Source organism: Phocoena phocoena, chromosome 10, assembly GCF_963924675.1.
Source record: "Phocoena phocoena chromosome 10, mPhoPho1.1, whole genome shotgun sequence".
In the NCBI taxonomy this organism is placed as follows: Eukaryota; Metazoa; Chordata; class Mammalia; order Artiodactyla; family Phocoenidae; genus Phocoena; species Phocoena phocoena.
In genome coordinates this window covers 34,019,271-34,034,580 of record NC_089228.1, presented here as the reverse complement: position 1 = coordinate 34,034,580, position 15,310 = coordinate 34,019,271, and the positions used below count along the sequence as shown (strand labels likewise).

At 38.0% G+C, this 15,310-nt stretch overlaps 1 protein-coding gene across 1 annotated transcript in view; it reads left to right on the top strand.

The window, feature by feature from the left end:
• CACNA2D3 (calcium voltage-gated channel auxiliary subunit alpha2delta 3) overlaps positions 1–15,310 on the top strand; it is a 787,108-nt gene that overhangs the window by 732,190 nt on the left and 39,608 nt on the right. Inside the window, exon 35 of the mRNA XM_065884772.1 lies at positions 7,112–7,223. Coding sequence (XP_065740844.1) covers positions 7,112–7,223 — 112 coding nt within the window. The remainder of the gene's footprint in view (positions 1–7,111; positions 7,224–15,310) is intronic.

Below are 15,310 nucleotides of genomic sequence, written 5' to 3'. Positions count from 1 at the left end.
TTGTGCTAAGGGCAGCGCTGTTCAGTCTAACAAAAATTCCACAGGCTTCATTCAGCCCATGTTGAATGTACACTTTGACCTGTTTCCTTAACTAAGGCTTTGAGGTCATACACTGCACAGGAGAATTCTTCAAAAGCTAGTGGGCAGTGCTGAAATCTAAGGCTCATAGACACATTGCCTTTCTCAGGCTGAATGAATGGATAACCATTACCTTTTTACCATTACCTTCATAAAATATAAATCTGATCATATTACTTTCCCTGCTCAAAACTATCAATGATTTGAGCAGTAATTAGTAGAAAATATTAGAGGCCTGAGTTGTGGAGTTAGATTAGTATGGATTTGAATTCTGGCTCTGAGGTTGGCCTTTGTCAAGTTAGCTGATCTCCTCAAGCCTCAGTTTCCCCACAGTAGGCAAAGTAGAGAAAATAATAAAAAATATTTATCTCTTATCATTTGTGTGTATGTGTACATTTAATGGTAAGATAAATCATGATATATGCTGAGCATAGGACTGGAATATAGTAAGCCCTCAAAAATGGTAGCTGTAATTAATTCATGATAATGGTGATGATGATGTTGACTGTAAAAAAATGAAATATTGCCATTTGCAGAAGTATGGGTGGACCTAGATAACATTATACTTAGTAAAGTAAGTCAGACAGAGAAAGACAAATACTATACGATATCACTTATATGTGGAGTCTAAAAATAATACAAATGAATCTATATACAAAACAGAAAAAGACTCACAGACATAGGAAACAAACTTAACGGTTACCACAAAAAAATGACAGCCCCTTCACAGAAAGGCATAGGAAATACCTATGAAATTCAGTAATATAGCAAGAAAAACAATATGCAAAGTTGTATACACCCCCCAAAACCCCCCGGTGGTTGGGGAGAAGGAGGATGTAGAGTTAACTCAGATCAGCAGTCAGGCCAATGGGAAGTCACTAGGCAGGAACCAAAATAGGAAATAGGGAAACTTTCATGCACCCCAAAGAAAATTTTACCTGTAACATGAACCTGCTTTTGTTTAAAATTGTACATGATTTGAAAAAGAAAGACGAGAAGGAACTTACATAATGGGTGCTTGTTAGCCTTTTCTAGTCATTTTTCTTTGGCTAGCATGTCCACAATTTTACTATTAGGGGTGAAAACAAGGTACATGAGATTAAGTGAGAGAAAAGGAAGAAAGGTGATCAATAGAGGCCAAGAGAAGGGATGGCAAGTTGGTTAGATGGCTGCTCTCTGCAGCACCAGTGCCTGGGGACAAATCACCACTCCTTGCCAGTCAGGCTTTGAGCTCTGTTTCACCTAGAGATGAAGTGCCGTGACCTTGGAGTCAGGCAGCCTTCCTCTGCCACTTGCTAGCTGTGCGGTTGGACAAGTTGCTTGGTCTCTCTGGGCTTTGGTTTCCTTGCTTGTCAACAGAGATAACAATAGTCGTGATGTGGTTGTGAGCAGTGGATTAAACTGTGCATGCAAAGCCCACGTGCAAGATGGGGCACAGAGGGAGTCTCCAGCATGGTGGGCGGGCCTCCAGTTTTGGGTGGTGGTGTCTCTTTTGGCTAGGACGTCTGGCTCTCTCTGAGGAGTGTGCTCAGTGCTGGGGCAGCAGGCTGGTGGTCTTCAGTGGTCCACTTTCTGGCATTCCCCTCATTTCTCTTCATATCCGCATGCCTGCACACCCTGGCTGAGGGGCTTTGGTGGTGATCATGAGAGTGCGCCCTCTTCGCGCCAACCTCCATTGCTGCTTCCCCCATTCTCACCTTGGCCTGCTTCCCTTCACTGCTGCCACAGGCATCTGCCCTCACTCTTGCTCTGGTCCTTGACATGGACAATTAGTTGTAGAGTTTCTTTTAAGTGCCCCTCCCTGTGATTTCCACTTAGACCAGTGGTTTTCAACCTGGGGGTGATTTTGCCTCCCAGGGGTCACTGCAGTGTCTGGAGACATTTTTGGTTGTCACAACTGGGGATGGGAGAGAGCTATTGGCATCCAGTGGTTAGAGGTCAGAGATGCTGCTAAACATCTTACAACACACAGGACAGCCCCTCACAACAAAGAATTATCTGACTCAAAGTGTCAATAGTGCCACTCTTGAGAAACCCTGGTGTAGGGCAGGAGAGATGAATTAGGAAGGGGGATACGGTCTTGGCACTCACGACAGTTACAGAAACTTGTGAAAGTTCCCATTCTGAAATTTCACATCCCTTCTCCCTTCTTCCCCCTCCACCTTAGCTAAGAGGAATGATGTGATGCTTCAGGTCTCTGTTTTCTGTCTTAGGAAGCTTTTTAAACAACCCTTAGTAGGTAATTCCAAATCCTCTCACTCCATCGACAGACTGCACAAAGACCTTGTCAGATAGTTACATCATCTGCAAGTTGTGTGCCAATATATAGTGCTTTTTCCTTCCCAGAGAGCTGGAACTAGGTGCTCTTCAGATCCCTTCAACATACCTGAGAGGTGGGGACTGCTAGAATGTGTCACTAAGCCTCTCTCAGACAGCTAATAGGAAATGGACTCAACCCCAAACCAAGGCCAGCCACCTCCGCTGGAGGACGGCGAGAGACGCACCTGGCTTTCTGTGAGTCCCAAGTTGAGCAAGCTGCCGCACGTGGATTGTCTCATTCAGACCTGCAGCCCTCTGCTGGGCATGGCTATGACTTTTTCTATTTTATAGATGAAGAAACTGGTTCAGATGGTGAATGCACTCGCCCACAGAGCTGCAATCATCTGGATCTTTGTTGGAGGTAAATGTGAATCTCAGACCCAGTGTAAGCAGGGAAAATTCCAAGCACCATAACAATATTGCGTTGAGAGGTCTCTTCATTCTAAATTTACCCTTCCCTCCCTGGATAAAGACCCTGAGCTGAGACATACATCTTTGTTTAACTAAAAATGGAATCCATAATTACACTGTTTATCGGCTTCATTTCCTTAATGAAGGGGACTGTGGAAGGCCATTTCTGCTTGATTATCACAAAGGTATCATTTTGGCGAAGCTGCACAAAGAGAATGGAGCTTGCTGGCACCCGGTTATGAATGGGGGTGCATTCACAGAGACAAAAGAAGAGGAAAGCTTTTCAAATGGCAACCCTATTCATTCCTGATTGTCTGCACATAATTACTGTGAACCCAAGTCAGTTATTCTCATCAGGGACATTTGTTGCTAAGGGAAAATTAAAGAAATCCAATTGTGTGGATGCTCCGTTGGGTGCTTCATTGTGAGTGAGTGATAGGTTCTGGCGGCTTCATCCTGAGACGTCCAGTATAACTGGGGTGGGAGGCAGACAGGGTGATGGCCAAGAGCCCAGGCTCCGGGACGTGACCATGTGGATGTGCATTTGGGCTCCATAACATAGTGGTGTGACTGTGGGCAAGCAGTTAACTTCATTTCTCTGAGTTTTAGTCTCTTCGTCAGTAAAACAGGATAGCAGCAGGGCCTTGCTCACTGTGTGATGGTGAAGATTCCATCCATCAAAGGGTCTAGCACGGTGTTTGGCATGTAGTAAGCGCTTAGTGAGTATTGGCTGCAAAGGTGGTGGTGGTTGTTTTGCTATTTAGGTAATGATCGTGATGAGTCACTTTCGTTAGGACTCAAGGCAGGCTTTGTCTGCTTTCTGAATTTCAGTTTTCCCTTCTGAGAAAATAAGGAATCAGTCTATCTGAGCTCCATGATGCTTGTGTACCTACACCTTTGTAAGATAATGAGTTTTAAATGCCTGAGAGTTAAAACAGTACCCATCAGATGACTGGCAGCCTTAGTTATTGGTTTGAAATTCCATAGATAAACAGTAATGACTAGCAAATATATGTGGTGTTTTCCATAGCACTCCAGACAAAGAAAGGTCTTCATAATAAACCATGTTATTTAGATTAAATGTGGCCATGGTTTTATATGATAATTTGTGTGTTTCCCAAAAGTACCAAGCAACTTCCAGCCAATCTATAGTCATACTGCAAATAGACTCAATGGCTCATCACCGCATTAGTACGGGTGCCCTACAGTTGTCAGAGGAATAAGAATTTCATCTCTAGAAAAGATCAGAGCCAAATGAGTCTCTCCATTGAGAGCGCTGGACTCATTCCATTGTAACTGGGCCCAGACAATTAGAATTAGAGATGGTGCAATTATCAGGGTTATTTAAATCACGTGTGCTGCCTATCTCAGCCTGCCCCAAAGACCTTTCTTCCTTTCTCTCATTGGCCAAACTTCATAAAGCAGTTAAATATATATACATGTGCTGGAGCCAGACGGCTCAAGTTCAAATTTTGGCTCTGCCACATACTCACTGGATGAATTTGGACAATTCACTTCATCCTCTCCTCCATTCACTAATCTCCAAAACAGAGATAACAATTGTTCTTACCTCACAGTTTGAATTTTTTTAAATTTTATCATGTTGTACTCTTAAATAAATAAATACGTGTAAAGCAGAACAACATCTGGCATATAAATTTCTTAATAAACTTATCCATTACCATCATTGGGTTACTATATGCCATCTGCATGCTGTGCCATATCCACTTATAATCTGTGCTTTTGTTTACTTAATCTTTATTTCATTTCAACTGACTGACTTTTTGAAAGTTAGATAACTTAAATATTAAAGGGAAGCTTCCCAAATTAAAAGTCAGTATTGTTTGCCATATAGAGAAATCAATTGTAAAAATAAGAACCCTGAAAATAAACCATGTTATCATATTGTAGTCAGGTCCTCTGAGCTTCATGTTTGGCCTCCCTAGGGTAAAGGAGAAAAAAGCAAATGAAAGAAAGATGGAAGAAACTCCCTAGCCTCAAACAAAGACATCTTCCTGACAAAAATCGAGGACACTGACAAAGAAATGGGAAGAGAATGATGTTTCCATCCAGCACCTCTGTGTTGTGACTGTTGGACCTCATTCTCCCGAAATCGCCTTGCCTTCCACCCAAGGCAGGCAATTTGCCATTAGGGACCGAGAGTCTCCCATTTCCTTTGTCTGTGTTATTTGCCTGAAAAACACCATTCAAGAGAATTATTCATTTACTCAGCAAGCACGTAATGACACTTCCTAGGAGTTAGCACCGAAGGCTCAGGGGGTAGACAGTGTTCGGGACCTGGCCCTTGGCGGGCATGACGACTACCCGCGTGGTACCCTCGGTGGAGTCAGGATCAGGGAGGCAGCCATCTGCTTGCCATTCTAACCAAACAGCAGTGGCTCAAAAAGGCTGACAGTCTGAGGATTCAATGAAGTAACCTTCACAGTAGAAGTGGTCCTGGCAGTAGGCACAAACACTTAAGTAGCCCTAGCAAGGTACCAGCCACTTTTAGTGGATGAATTCATTTGATCTTCAAACGACCATGTGGAATTGGTTCCCATTTTGCAGAAGAGAACACAACAGTGTGGCGAAATTAAAAACCCACCTGATGTCATACAACAGTGGCAGAATTCACAACACCCAGAATTTGTGCTCTTAGCTGTCAATACTACACAATTAGCCCAACTCCTGGCATGTAGATGGTAACATGAAGGCTGCTGGGGAGACAGGGCACACATGTGTGTGAAAATATGCGTGTGTGTCACTCTGTTAAGAGTTGTACATGCATTAGTCTATTTATTCCTCAGAACAACCCTATGAGTTAGCATGGGAATCTCCCCTTAATGTCAGTGACCAGTTCCTGAAAATCACATTATGCATAAAAAGCTGACTAGTCTACTTCCATTCGTTTTAAATAAGAAAAATTACAGGTGTTGTTCTTCAACCCCCAACCAATTTCCTCAAAATAATTAAAGCTCAGTAAAAAGGCTTGTATATTAAAGAATCACGTTAGGATGCAAATGCTTAAAACATGGCTTCCTGATCACCCAACAATTATCTGGTTGTTACCAAACAGTTGTTCTGCATTCAGTAACCCTCTGATGGCTCACTTAGTGCCGGCAGCCTCCCAGATGGTCATTCTACAAAACATCTACTGGTAGTTCTGACATCCAAACCAGTTGCATTTGGAATGTAACTGGAGACTTTGTTACAAATATGTATTTATATTTCTATATAAACATCAGCCAAAAACTTAACACAAAGTTTAGGTATTGGAAACCTATAAGCAAGCGTTCTACCGGGAAAATGTTCATGAATAGATCTCCTGTGAAGAGTACCTGTACTACTAGCATCTCCATTTTACAGATGAGAATACTGAGGATTAGCTAAAAGCAGTGAAGCAGGAATTTGTACTCCAGACTGCTCTGACTTAACCACTATGCTACAGTATCTGTCATCATTATCATCATCCCTAATGGCTTCATTAGAATGCTAGCTTTATTTTTGTTGTAGTTGTTGCTATTATTATTATTATTAATTGACATTAGCACTCACTATGTTCCAAGTACTGCACTAAGTACTCAACATATATTATTTCATTGAAATCTCACATCAGCCTCTATTAAAAGAACTATATTATCCCAATTTACAAATTTTAAAAAATTGAGACTTAGGTTTTGGAATTTGCCCACTGGACATAACTTGTTTAATTAATCCACCACCAAGCCCTTACCAAGTACCTACTGTGTACTCATCCACGTGCCAGGGTTATTTAGTACTATCTTACTGGACAAGGAACTTCATAATAGTAGGATTAGGTTCATGGCTGTGTTTCAAAGACATTATGTATTTTACTATTCCATATTTTAATTTTGTTTCTGTAATAAAATCATGCAATTGTATCATGACCCTAAATAATATGGTGTAACTTGTATTTCATACATTTATTCAGATGTATATACGTGTGTGTGTGTGTGTGTGTGTGTGTTGTTGTCACTGCTAAGTTCAAGTAAGTATGAGGTCAGAGACCGAGTGGCTGATGTTGTCCCAGAAAGTAGAATTCTTGTGATGCATAAATGATAGTTGATCACGCCAGCAGAACTGCTTGAGGAATTATAGCTTATGAGTTGCTTGGCAGATGAAATCACTTGACTAATTAGAAAATAATGCATTATGCTGTGCCTAGAAAAATCACAGAGCAGCAGGAGCGGAACTGCGTTCTGAGTTACTGTGGGCTGCCAGTCACAACAGAGCCTGTGCCTTGTATGCTTTATCATTTTTTTTTTTTTTCTTATTCCTATAGCCCAGAAATTGAAACAGACCCTGGAGCCTTGTGATACTGAATATCCAGCGTTCGTCTCTGAGCGCACCATCAAGGAAACCTCAGGGAACATTGCTTGTGAAGACTGCTCCAAGTAAGCACCCCCTGCCCCTTTCTGCTCAGTACAGAACTTTTCCAGACAGGCCAGTGTGGCTGGCATGAGTAGGATTACGTTGAGAGCTGGAAACATGGCTGCCCTCTTGTGTGAGGAAGTATTTCCATCAGCTTGGAAGAAACATCACTTGGCTTTGCTAGAGAGATCATTTAGAGTTTGGGAAACATTCAAATGTGTGAAAATACATCCTAGAATATAAGAGATTTTTAGCTCAGTTTGTAGATGCGTGGAAAAAGTCCTGATTGGTGTTTTTTCCCAATTGACAGTTGGCAATTTCAGCTATTTGGGGAAATTTCTCAGGTGTTTTTATTGAAGGCACCAAGCCTTCAGGATTCACCCAAATCTGACATATTGGAAATGATTTCTTGGAGGCTTAATATGAGAGTCCCTGATTACTAATGAGGTCAGGCCTCTTTCACTGGTTTTATTGGTCATTTGGGGTCTCTGGCCTCTTCATTCCTGTTGGCAGTTCTCTACTGGGTGGTGGATCTGTTCTTACTGATTTGGGCATTCTTTTGTTTCAGGTATGATTTCTTTGCAGTTCTCTGCTCTGTATATGTGTCTTCTTCCTTGGTCTATCTCTTCACTTTTTATAGAAGTCTATAGATGCATATAAAAAATTTTTTGATTTTATTTTAATGTAGTCTAATTTATTCTTATTTTCTTCTTTAATTTGTGCGTTTTGTGCCTTGTTTCAGAAAATAGTGCCTGCCCTAATGTAATAAATATATTCTCATATATTTTTATTCTGAACACTTTAAAGGGTTGCCTTTCACATTAGAACTGTAATCCCTCTGGAATTTACCTGTGTGAGTGTCATGAGGTAGGGTCTAATTTGGTCCTTTTCCATATAGTTGGCCTGTTAACCAGCACTTTATATTGAGTACTTTTTATTTTCCAATAGATATATTATGATACCTGTGTCATGGGCTGAATTCCCATCTATTTGCAGATCTGTTTTCAGGTTTTATGGTTTGCCAAAACCTGTGTCAACACAATCTCTCTTTAATTATTATATCTTTGTAATGTGACTTGATAGCCAGGAGAACAAATCTCTTTTTCTTATTCTTCTTCTAAATCGACTTGACTATTATTGCCTTTTTACTCTTTTGTATTAATTTTAGAATCAGCTTATTAATTTTGATGAATTATGCTAGGGTTTTGATTAAAGTTGCTATAAGTTATAGATTAATTTGAAGATAAGTGCTATTTTTAATGATACTGGACCTTCTTATAAGCTGAATATCTCTCTTTATTTACATACCTATCAATACAGTTTTATAATTTTGTGTTAGATTTATACCTAAGCAGCTTATGGTTTTTTGCTATCAGAAATGGCATATGTTTAAAACTACATTATCTGATTGGTAATTGCTAACATATGAGAAGCTCACTGATTTCTGTATGTTAAATATCCTGCATCCAACTGCTAACTGCTCTTTTAGATCTAATAGTTTGTGTATGGGTTCTCTTGGACTTTTTTTCGTACAGAGTAATATCATTTGTAAAGTTTTCCTTTCTAATCTCTACACTTAATTATTGTTTTTTTGAACTGGACTTCTGATACATTTGTTGAATAGAAGCTGTGAGAGTAGACAACTGTGTGTTGTTCCTAATTAAAGGAATTGCTTGTAATAATTCCATGTTAAGTATGGTGTTTGATATAGGGTTTTTAAATTCTAGGAAAATATAAATAATATAAAATTTACCATTGTAACTATTTTTAAGTGTACAATTCAAGGGCATCAAGCACATTCCAGTGTTGTGCAACCTTAATTATTATCCATTTCCTAAATTGCTATGAGTTCTTGGTAACCATTTATTAGGTTAAAGAAAACCTCTTCAAGTGTACTTGTTGCTCTGGTTGTTACTGTTTGAAACTTGAATGGATGTTAAAATTTATCGAAAATTTTTTCTACATCCATTATTAAAATACTTTTTAAATATGTTGTTACATTCATGTAATTTTAAAAATTTTAAATCATGAACTATATCATATATATTATAAATATCTTTAATAGTAGATGGGTTATCTAATATGAAAACATACTTGCTTTCCCAGGATGGACGTTCATTGTCATGATTACAAAAAATGGAAAACAAAAACCATATTACTAGATTCATTTGGTCATATTATATTGTGAATATTTGCATTTGTGCTCAAAAAGGAGAGTGGACTATACTTTCCCTTACTTGTCCTGTCGTTTGGCTTTGCTATTAAGGTCATTTTATTGTCACAAAATTACCTGAGGAGCCTTCTTTCTTTCTCTGATATCTTTAACATTTTGTGTAAGATTAAATTATATTTCTTGTAGATTTAGTAAAACTACCCATAAAACTGTCAGTGACTGATGGGTTTTTGCTTATTTGTTTGTTTTTGTATGTGAGTAAATTTTCAGTCACTCAGTGTCCTTAGTGGTTAGATAATATCTCTTTGGAATTTCCATTTCTTTTTTAAATGATTTTGGTGATTATATTTCTGAGAAAATTGCCTGTTTCATCTCACTCCTCAAGTTTATTGCATACATTTGTAAATAGTGTTCTCTTTTCATTAAAAATGTTACCATATTTGTGATTTTGCCCCTTTTAAGTCACTCTCTCCTTCTTCCCCTGTCTCCCTCCTTCGCACCCTCTTGTGTTTCCTCCTTTCCTCTTTCCCTCCCTCTCCATACTGGCGCAGATAGGTTTGTTTTGTTTTTCTTTCCAAAGAACCATCATTTAGTTTGTTTCATTCTCTCTGTTTCTTTGACTTTCTGTTTCATTTATTTTGCTTCTTATCTGTATCATTACCTTTCTTCTATGTTTTTGGGATTTACCCTGTTTTTTATTTTCTACAATTTTGTGTTTGATGCTTAACTTTTTGAATTTCATTTTTCAGCTTCATTTATATATATTATATATATATATATAAACTTTCTCTCTACGTTCCAGTTTATCTTTGTAAATTTAATATAGAGAGTTTCATTGTTATTCAGCTGTAACAATTTTCTAACTTTCACCATTTTTTTGATCTGTAAATTTTTAAATAATGTTTTAAGATTTCCTAATATATGGGTTTTGAGGCTATCTTTTTTTAATTATTGATATCTAATTAAATGACATCGTGATCTGTATAACACATGTGTTTTAATATGTGTGGAGACTTGCTTTGTATTCTAGTATTTGTCCCCGTGTTTTTGAAAGCAAGTTTTATTCTCTAAAAGCTGAGTACAGGGATTAATATGTATCCATTGGATCAGGTGTGTTTATGTGTTTCAAACTTTTTTTTTCTTGGTCTGTTTTAGATGTCAAGCTCTCACCAGGCTTATGGATTTTTCCATTTCTTCATGTCATTCACTCTGTTTTGCTTTCTATATTGTGAAGCTATATTACCATGGATATTTCTGTTCAAGACTGGTGTAGCTTCCTAATAAATCATTCCTTTTATCATTGTGTAATAGCACTCTTTATATGAAAGTCTTTATGCTTTAATGCCTATTTTGTTTGATAATAGCATAGGATTAGTAGTTCTTCTTTAGGTAATATTTTCTAGGCATATTTACCCCTTTCCCTCTATTTTCAAGTATTTTTTTTTTGTCATTTTGCATTAGGATTTTGTGTTGTAAATAGAATATAGCTGGATTTGAAATTTTATTATCTCTATTATTGCAGATTTAATCTTTTAAAATGTATTTTGCTTGCCAATAAGTTTGTATTTATTTCTATTGTCATTTTGTGTTTTCTCTTCCCCATGCTTTTTCTTTTCTTTTCTTTCTTTCTTTCTCCCTCTTTCCTTTCTTTTCTTTTCTTTTCTTTTCTTTCTTTTTTGCCTTCTGTTGTATTCATTGTGTCTTCTCCATTCCCTTTTTTCCCTTACCAGTATACTAGTGTATACTAGAAAAGTATACACTCTGCTCTTTTGCTAGTTACCCTTAACCTTTTAAACATATTTCAATTGGTCAGGATCTCTTCCTTCCTCCAGAACAAACAAAACCTTAGAACCTCTAACTTGGATTACATCTCATCTCTTTCATGTAGTATTTTCTAACATTTTAGTTCTACTGTGTTCTCAACCTACCAAATATTTTATTACTGTTATTGCTGCCTATAGTAAATGAGATGTTTACCAAGTTGTTTACTTACCATTGCCTTTGTTTTTAACCATTGTTTTTGGTTCTACAGTACATTAGAAGTTATTTTCAGGAATGATCTGGGAGTGATAAATTATCTCATTCTTTATTTGAAATTTCTTATTTAATATGTACTCTGCAGTGATAATTTAACTTCATACTATCTAAATTGATACTTTGAAGATCCTATTCCATTGTCTTATGACTTTTAGGTTTGTACCTTTATAAGTAGTCTGGCTTTTCATTCCCCTCTGATGGCTTTTAAAGTGTGTCTCTTTAATGTTCTGAAGTATCACTGAAGTGTATTTAGATTTAAATGTATTTCTGTTTGTGTACTTTATTCTACATAATTTCCTTAAGCATATTAGAGTTCACTAATTTCCTTTTGATTGTGTCTAGTCTGCTGCTTAAAGAGTCCATTGAGATTTTTTAAAAATACTGCATTCTCTTTTTAAATTGAAGTATAGTTGATTTTCAATACTATATTAGTTTCACGTGTGCAAAGAATCCATTGAGATTTTAATAAGGTTGTCTTTTTTATTTCTAGAAGTTTTATTTGCTTATTTAAAAAATCTGTATATTTTTTACATAAAGTCTTATTCTTAAGTTTCTATAACCAATAATAAAGGCCTTTTAAGATTATTTTAATAGTTTAAATTTTTAAGGTACCAATCCTGTTGTTTCTTGTGTCTACTTTCTTTCCTGGTTGATTATTTTCTCATGTGTTTTGTCGTTTTTTACTGTGAGCTGATCTTTGCTATTGATTATTTTTGTGGGAACAGAATAGAGACCGAGTTTCTCTTCACAGTAGATTTACATTTGGGCTTTAATCATGTATCCTATTGCTATTGACAGAAGTAATTGTTATGTTTTTGTAATTAGGAGTCCCTTTATCATATAATTACAGTAAATATTTTTCCTAAGCAGCATGTAGTTTACGCTTAAATTTAGATTTCTCACACTAACATTGTTTTACCCATTCAGAGCCCCAGACAGTACCAGATTATCAGGTTTTTACACTTAGTTATAAATGTACAAGTTGGCTTTTAGTGTCTTTCCTTGTAAGTTCCTTTGTATTTAAACACACTTGTTTTGTTTTACTATTTCATCCAGCATGTCTGAGTGTTTAGAGCAGAATAGCTTCTGTATTTGCCCAGTCCACCATGTCATAGTTTACTACAGCAGCTGAGGACTTTAGAGCCACCAGAGGAAAGCACTGAAGTGTAGTGGTTTAGTGCTGGGGCTATGGAATCAGAGGGTTCAGAGTGTGAGTCCTAACTCCATTAATTGCTAATTGTGTAACCGTGAGTAAAAACCTAAGTTCTCTGAAACTCAACTTCTTCCTGAGTAATTTGGGGGATAATAATGGTAAGCCTATCATAGACTTTTTATAAGAATTAAGTGGGAAAATTTATGTTGTGAATTTAGCATAATACTTGGAAGAGAGTAAGTACTCAATAAGTGGCCACACTTAACACAAGCATAATACCATACCAACTTAATATAAAAAGTTTTTAACATCCATAAGCCATTCTGTTGAAACGTAAATGTTCCTTTTCAAAGTCTAACATCACTTCACGACTATAGAATTCCCTGGAGAAAGAGGTAATTCAGATGACCAAGTTCATGTATGACTTAAGGATTGTTGACTATTCATGGCTCTGTGAAGCGGACGCTACTGGTTTTATAATGATCATGAACCTTTTTTTCTTAACTATTTGCTTATTTATTTAGCTGCACTGGGTCTTAGTTGCAGCGTGTGGGATCTTTTAGTTGCAGTATGCGGGATCTTTAGTTGCGGCGTGTGAGATCTTTAGTTGTGGCATGCAGGATCTAGTTCCCTGACCAGGGATCAAACCCACGTCCCCTACATTGGGAGCACAGAGTCTTAACCACTGGACCACCAGGGAAGTCCTGATTATGAACCTTTTTGAGCAGAGGGATATTATCTCCCCAATTATCATAACTACAAACTCTATGAGGTGGCCAATATCTCTTAGCAAATGATAGACAATCATATTTAGTAGAGTAAATTAGGTTTTTCATTTCCATTCTAAGTGAGAAAACAAATAGAACCAAGATGGACAACTGCTAGGGCAAACAGTGTTTTTCCTTGTTGACTTGTAGTTAGAAACCAAAGATATGAATGCTGCTTGATGAAAATAAGTGACCTAAAGGTTTCAAACTAAAGAGAAGACTACCTTTCATTCAATGGGAGGTTAATGTGTTCTTGCTACAGCCCGGAAACTGTGTAGGTGCTTTGGGGAAGCCAAGGATGAATAAGATAATGAAGTTGATGCCGAAGGCATTTGTGCCCCCCATGACTAGTCTTTTCAGAGTTGAAATTCCACACTGGGTTGAAGACCCACAAGAGGTTGGAAATCTGAGTAAGGCCATACACAATTTGCAGGCAGCAGTGAAAAGATACTGTAGCCTTGGGAAAATTTTGCTTTCAAAGCTTTATTTTAAGACCGCCACCCAGCAGCTCCATCATAAACTATGGAGGCAAACAGTAAAGGCTCTGGGGTCTGAGTGAGGAGAGGAACAGGGGCTTGTGCTTTTCCTTTCTTTTTTAGTAAATTTTTTATTGACATATAACGTATATAGAAAAGTGTACAAATCATAAGTTTGTCGCTTGATTCGTTTTCTCACAAAGAGGACACCTCTGTGTAACCAGCACACAGGCTAAGAAGTGAAAGAACATCATCAGCCCTCCAAGAAGCCCCCCACCTACCCGCTTCTGGGTGCAACCCCGCTTACCATAAGATAACCACTCTCTTGATTTCTAACATCACAGATTGGCTTCGCCCGTTTCTAAGGTCTAATTTGTGAGATGACAATTTAGTTTTTAAGATATGAGGACTGGTACATAAATTACCTTGAAGGATGTTTCTAAGGAATTTGCCTGGAAAGGAAAATAAGTCTTTAGGAAAAAAAATTAAAGATAGCTTAGGACTTCAGTGAACATTTCTTGATTGTGAATTATATCCTAGACACTGGGCTACACTGTGGGGAGACAGCAATGAATGAGGCACACATGGTTCCTTCCTCATGCAGTTTACAAGGAAGTAACTAGGCAATGTCAACACTCCCTGCTTCATGCCAGGATTAGAGAGTAAATGTCACACAGGAGCACAGAAGGGAGGCTTGGAGTGATCAAAAGAGTCTTCCTGGAAGAAGTAGCATCCAATATAAGACCACCAAGTATGGAGGAGTTAGCAGGTAGGAGTATCCAGGCACGGGGGAGAGCCTTGTGGAGGCAAAAGAAGTTGTGGTTTGTTCCACAAATGGTTGGAAGTTCAGGGAAGCTGGAACACAGAGATGGGGGTGAGGCAAGATGAGAGAGGAGGCAAAGAATGAGTAAGGCCCCAGTCGTATTGCCCCTTTGATCCTGTTGCAGAGTACTAGTGCTTTGAAGGACTTCACACGCTACCCTGACACCCGCATGGAACAACTGAGAAGTTTTAAGGAAGGGAGAAAAAATGATCAGATTCCAGATGATGGGAGAAATGACAGCAATAATGGTGACGTGGGACCGACCTTTGAAGCAGAAACTCCTGATTCAGACAGGCCATTTGCTGCACCTCTGAATGCACCCCTCCCAGCACGCATACCCTGGTCCTAACAGAGCAGACTCATCTGTTTCTTCTTCTTCCTCCTCCTCCTCCTCTTTTTAGGGATTAGAAATTGACAGGTTGGCTGGGGTGAGTAGTTAAATGAGAAGTCGATTCATGACTATTTTTTTTTTCCTAATCCAAAAATTTTTGTGAGGCTTTGTTATAAAATTATGATATGATGCTCATATCAATCTAAATAAACTCATAAAGAATAGTCTCATTGAAGGCTTTTGAAGGATTGAACTCTTTTATTCTTGTTTTTTGCATATCCCATTCTCTCTGGCTTTCCTTTCTCCATTTTATGAAATAAAATTTATTAGAAGATATATGTGAGTATTTA